The following is a 6,222-nucleotide window of genomic DNA, read 5'->3' on the forward strand; positions in this document are numbered from 1 at the left end:
AGGCGAAATGGCAAGGTAATTTTTCTTCCCTTTGAGTGATCAGTGTAATCCACGTGGTAATCAAAATATTAATTGTAAAAAAGTCACCTAATCTAACAGCTTTCCGTAGTGTCTAAGTCGTCGAAGCAGAGCAACAGACCGGAACACTGTTCGGAGGGGTTGGAATATCGTTTTACATCGGACTCGATATTCCAACCTCGTCGGCAGGTTTTCCCTGGCGCGGAATTATCGAGGGGTGGCGCGGCGAGAATTAAGGCTTTTTGCGGCATAAAAAATCTGTGTAATCAATTATCGAACCTTTTACTCCATATTTCACGGCCAATGAGTCGACCACCCCCTCCCATCTTGCTTGAAACCCTCCCCGCTTTGGTTGTGCGAGACTCTCAACCCACCCTTTGCTCGACACTTTTTAGCCGCGGTGGCTGTTTTCTCCTTCCAGAGTTCTTCAACGTCTAACCCCCTTCCCCACCACCGTCCGTCTCTTCTTCTCTTCCTCTTCGTTTCCTGCTTGCCGAGGAGAGACACGGTAGGCGAGCCTTTGTTTGGGATATCAAATATTTATTTTCTTAAATAACGCAGAAGCTCGGAAGAAGGCTGGATCGCGAGCATTTTCCCTTTAATAAATTATCAGCGATTATTGTGGCCGCGTTTGCCTAGCTGCCTACCGAAACGAACCTCTTTTTTTTTTATTCCCCATCATTCAGGGTATTTTTTAGAAAGTCCTGTATCAAGTGGAGCAGAATCGATTCGTCTTTTTTTTTTGTATTCCTGTTGAACTTTCCCACGTTTCTTCATTTGAAGATTTGTAATAAGCTGAGAGTGATTTTCGAAACAGCTCTCGACGGCAATCATGATAGACACGTCGATCGATTTTTACTGAAATAGCTTTGTTTAAATGACTGCAAAAATGAAACGTTTTCTACAGTCACATTCATCAAATTTTAAGCTTCGAATTAATATATCACAAGTGTCATTCTCCGATAATTTTGTCATGAAATTGTCAGATCTTTTTGCTTTATTTATTATGCAAGAGTTCGTCCGATGGAACCTCGTATCATGAATCTAATTAACTGTAACTATTTCAAATTTTAACAAAATTCCAAATTTGATGAATCTCTTTCGGACATTTACGTATTTCAGAACGAGCCGCGATTGGTGCGTGTAGGTTGACTTTTGTCGAAGTAAATCAGAAGAGTTTTCAGCGCGGTCCGCTCGTCAATTATTCAGGTGCTCGTTGCTCGACCACTCAAGCGAGCCTCGAACGTGCGAAAGGGTCCGCGTTCGTTACAGGGACGAGTGGAAAAAGAGGCTTGAGTAGAGGTGTTCTCTTTGACACGGCATTGATATAATATTAATCTAAGCGAGGAAAATTCAAAGGACAACGCTCTCGGTCTCGTAACGAGTCCTTGTTCCCCTGGTGGACGAATTCGCGATAATACAGAAAGCCGCGTATCACAAAAGAGAATAGGTAGCCTCCTCTGTGCGGAACAGAACGACGAATGCTTCCTATTCGAAGTTACCTGATTGTGAGATCACAAAGCATCACCGATACAACGCATATACGCGGCCTTGTCAAAAACAGAATTTAACGAACCCAATCCTCTGTGCTTTGTACCAAAAAATGCAGAGACAATTTTTTAAAAATCACGGTAAACAATACTCGATGCTTCATAAACATAATATTTTGCCAACCGGGGCTGACGTTCGCGTTGTAAAACTATATGAAATTAGACCGCGAAGGGCCGACATTAAAACGTAGTGAAAATAAAAACAGACGTTTTGTACGATGAAAGTTAAGCATCGTCGTTCTTCCATTTAACTTATAATTAACTCGCCTAATTACAACAATCAAAGCGACGCTAGAATCAAATAACTCGTCGCGGCGACAATGCGAAAGAAAAATCTCAGCCCCTGTTTCTCCGCCCAACCCCTTCACCGGAGGGTGGTTTTCGACGCTGTCGTCCCGGCAGCCACTTTTCCAATGTTTTTTTCCAACGCTGTGTAAAGCAAGCATAAAAACAAACGTCACGACTTCAGTCGAGACGAGTGCACGCATGCAGACTCACGTGCGAGCCGGAAAAACGAGCGACAAAATACCTGGGGAGAGAAAAACAGCGCAGATTACTTTTGCCACCCTGTTCGTTTTCTCCGGCGAACGGACTTCAAGTTGGCCTGCCTGCAAGCCTTCCGGTTCCAGCAAACGCGGCTACTTTTCACTATTATAATAGCGAATTAAGAACGAATTTAACAAATATAATAGTCCAGCTACATGAGATTTGTCAAAATTTTATCTATATTAGATTTCCTTTGATCTAGCTTTGTTTTCGGTTTTCCTAAACAATGGAAAGCAAATAGTAACTAATAGCAATTTAATATTCAAAGATAAATTTCTCAATTGTAATGAGCTGGCAGATGTCTGAAAGTGGACGTTGTCACGTTACACGTTCATTTTAATATCTTCGTCTCCCGTTGTTCCTTAATCTTTCCTAACAGCGAAATTTAAAGCATTATACGACAGAAGAATCTCTTTGATGTCGAGCTTTACATATAATATTTACATACTATCGAGGGAAGACTTTAAACTTCTTGGAGATATTTTGAAGGCTACGGGAGTAAGTACTTTCTACCGGGGCTTTGCTGCATTAAGAATTTAAGGATCAGCAAGGTTGAGGGGGGGGGGGGGGGGGCATGCCGGCATTTATTTATTCTGGCATTAATGAAAAGTTCCCGTGGCGTTTAGTACAACGGTAAACACGAAGAAAAACTCAAATGATCCCAGAGAAGTTATTGCGAATCAATGAGTTAGCTAATTGCCCTCTAATCGATCGAATATTTTCATTAATTACTTCTATTATATCTCGGTAATTCAAAATACGTATTTTGATCTATTTCTACTTCTTTGTTTGCATCGTTTTCTTTGTTCTTTTGTTACGTTCATGCTGGTCCCTTTGATCCAGCTTGTTCGGTTAACAGTCAACGAGGACTCGACCAAAAATGTAACAAAGTTTTCTGGAACATCCTGGCATAAATGCCAGCAGAGGTTTTGTGGTCCCTTTGCTACACGTCGAACTCTCTACTTGCTTCCCTCATTTTCCTGCACGATCATACTTTTGACAATGATACGTCTTATGAAATTTTGGAATACTTGTTAGTAATTGTATCATGAATAGAAATGTGTGTCGCAGATTACTAATTTCACCTTCTGCAGCATAAAACTCGAGTACAAGTTCTTCGAAAACATCAAACGAGGCCATATTTCATTGATCCATTGTTTATACAAAGGCCTTCAACGCATTCGGTAGAAAATCCATGGAAACACTACAAGAAAACTCTTTTACCCCGAATACCTCGCGTGGTCTCGACAACTTTCCCTCCTCTTCTTTTCTTTTTTTTTTTTCGTTTTTCCGCTTACCTCCCGCCATTTCTCTTTTTCTCCTCCAGTGTTCCAGCTGGAATCTAAAACATAATCCGTTTCTTCCCGTTTCGCCTCACTCACCCCCGGCAGCCACTTCGCGAAAAAAGCGAGCACTCTGTTTGTTTCGGCTCAAAGGGTACAGCACCAGCGCAATAAGGAGCACTTTGAAAATCCGACGTATTACCGCGGCACATCCAATCGCGAAATAGAACAACCATGAAGGTTGACCCCCGTCCCTCACCCTTCCATTCACGCTTTCACCCTCCTCTTCCACCTCCTCCTTACCTTTCCTTATTTCTTTTTTTTTTTCTTGACAGACATCCCCTTTTCTCTGGCCACCCAACTACCCCTCGTTTTCTCTGTCTTTTGCCGTTGCCCGTTCCCCTCTTCTTCGTTCTTCGGGACGCTGGCGGTTTAATGCAATTAAGTCGAGCGTTAAAATATCGTTCTTAATTCGCTAGCGGCACCTTTTGTTTCTTCTGTGGTTCAGCGTGAGCAGCTTCCGTTTCGTTCCATGTTTCTGCTTTTCTCTTTCGTCTTTCGTCTTTCGTCTTTCTTCCTTTCCCTGCTGAAGGATCGCAGTTTTTCGACTTTCTTCGGATTGTTTTAAGGTGACACTTTGTGTTTGAAGACTGCTAAAAGCATTATATTTTATTATTATTATAGACACTGTATTTTTATTGAACAATTAGAAAAAAATTGTCATTGTAATGAATAAAGGAACTATTACCAAAAGATGTTAGGAACTGAGGAATTAATAATACAAAAAATAAAACAACTACGTTTCACTTTATTTTTCGTTCGTTACCTCGAACAATTATAATTGCACCTGATCCTTACACCTACAATTCAGAATCTAAGACGTTTTATGATATATCTTGTTATGATTCTGAAGCATAACAGGACCCTTAAAATATTTACAACAATGTTCACAAAAGTAACGGTACCTATTTTCATGGGACTTTAAATGTTTATTCAATAAATCCTTTCTTGCAAAAGTTTTCTCGCAATAGGTACAAGGGAACTTATCCGGATTCACGTGAAAAACGTTGTGCCTAGTTAGATTATCTAATCTAGTGTATTTTTTCGTACAAAGATCACAGCTATACTTGGTCCTCTCCGAGTGACATCTTTGATGGTACCTCAGGTACCGTTTTTGTGCAAAAGTCTTTTTGCAAGCGCAACAAGTCACTTGATTTGATTCGTCCTTCTTAACGTCCATATGGTCAGCTAATTCGTCTTCATTTACAAATTCTTGTTTGCAAAATTGGCACATGTACCTCTTCGATTGTTTGTGCTTAATGTTCTCTAGAAACGTCGGATCTGTCATGATTTTATAAAGAAAAGTGTCTTTTAATTTTTCATCCGATCCTTCAACTGTGCTTAACGAATCTTCTTTGGAACAATCTTTCTTGCATAAGTTCACTGCTTTGATAGATTGATCCTCGTCACTGAAATATGCGTTCGATTTGTCTTTGCAGGAACTTGGTGGATCCATGCAAGAACAGGTAGTCAATGAATAGAAATTGACTATGTTTGCGTTTGATATTAATACCTGAAACAGGTTAATTAAGTCGTTAGAAGAAATCCTAGATATATGTGGCCTAATAGTTAATAACAAAAGGGAATTACGTTATTATTGTCGGAATTAGTATTGCTCTTCTCTTTTAAAAGTGAAGATGAATATTCACAACTCGATGGACCAGCCATGGAGCAAGTAGTTGAAGAACCCTCTGGTGTTTCGCTCTAAAAAGAATAATTAAATAACGATAATTTAATAATTAGTGCTGCACTGAAACAGTAACCTAGTAATAGCAGAACCTAAACTGAAAATATAATTAATAAATTACAGTTTCTACAAGAGTGATCTAATAACATTAAAATTAAGACAATTTATTATCATTTTATTTATATTTTCGACATGATCATGTTGTATTATTATCCACGAGTGTCGCGCACAGGAAAGCTGCCATACCTTATGTTTAATCGACATATCCAGTACTTCCTGGCTATAGTTCACCGCCTCTTCCTTTTCTTCCTCAATATCAACTGGATTAACTGATCGATTCTCGTTTAAACTGTCATTCTTACAAGTATTTGACGTACACGATACGTCATCAGAATCCTCTAATGTTTCTTCTCGTTCATCGTTTGAAAAAAATTGATTCGGTTCAGGCACTGGATCAGTATCCTCGTTGTTTTGAATCATTCGCTGTTTGGGTGCCGTTTTCACTCTCATTTTTATCTATCGTATGGTAGAAAGATCTATAATTTGATAAAATCATCAAAAGAATAAAATTTGAAATTCTATATGAATGAAGCTTAATCGTTTCCAATAGCGTATACATGAGTAGATTCAGAGGAGGACAATAGGGGTAATTGTCCCTCCATTGCCCTTTCTAGTTTCTAAATTATTAAATTAATTAATTAGACTCTACTACTAATCTAAATAAATTACAAACAAATTACAAATCGCGCAGAATAAAATTTTAAAACATACCATGAGATATTTCATTCATCTCTCTAAGCAAGATTTCTAGATCTACTCCTGGCACACTTTCAGAATCAATCACACAAATAAACAAAACCAAGACAAAAAATTGTACTTACGTTACGTGTTAAAAGCATTAAATGAAACACTCGAGATCTAATCGTAGTAATATTTAACACATAATTGTCGTCTTGCATGAATGAAGGAACATTCGAATAATTAAATTTCAGAGCCACTGTTGACGTTAATATCGAGGATCTACGAATACGCGATACATGTTTCACGACGAATCGATTGTAACTGACAACTGTTGCGG

At 39.0% G+C, this 6,222-nt stretch overlaps 1 protein-coding gene across 1 annotated transcript; it reads right to left on the bottom strand.

Moving 5' to 3' along the window:
• Nucleotides 1–4,271: 4,271 nt before the first annotated feature.
• On the bottom strand, nt 4,272–5,654 carry LOC117600196 (uncharacterized). Its single transcript, XM_076692763.1, has 3 exons — nt 5,391–5,654; nt 5,048–5,161; nt 4,272–4,970 (listed from the first exon to the last, which is right to left on the bottom strand). Exons 1-3 carry the CDS (start codon nt 5,652–5,654, stop codon nt 4,272–4,274), a joined length of 1,077 nt encoding a protein of 358 aa, XP_076548878.1.
• Between the last annotated feature and the right edge of the window lie 568 nt (nt 5,655–6,222).

Source organism: Osmia lignaria, chromosome 15 (genome assembly GCF_051020975.1).
Source record: "Osmia lignaria lignaria isolate PbOS001 chromosome 15, iyOsmLign1, whole genome shotgun sequence".
Classification (NCBI taxonomy): domain Eukaryota; kingdom Metazoa; phylum Arthropoda; class Insecta; order Hymenoptera; family Megachilidae; genus Osmia; species Osmia lignaria.

What these genes read in the sequence shown, in the direction of transcription:
- LOC117600196 (XM_076692763.1), bottom strand. Translation starts at nt 5,654, where the DNA reads ATGAGAGTGAAAACGGCACCCAAACAGCGAATGATTCAAAACAACGAG. An exon ending in ATATGTCGATTAAACATAAG is followed by an intron (nt 5,162 to 5,390) that starts GTATGGCAGCTT and finishes TATTCTTTTTAG; the next exon opens with AGCGAAACACCAGAGGGTTC. An exon ending in CTAATTCCGACAATAATAAC is followed by an intron (nt 4,971 to 5,047) that starts GTAATTCCCTTT and finishes AACCTGTTTCAG; the next exon opens with GTATTAATATCAAACGCAAA.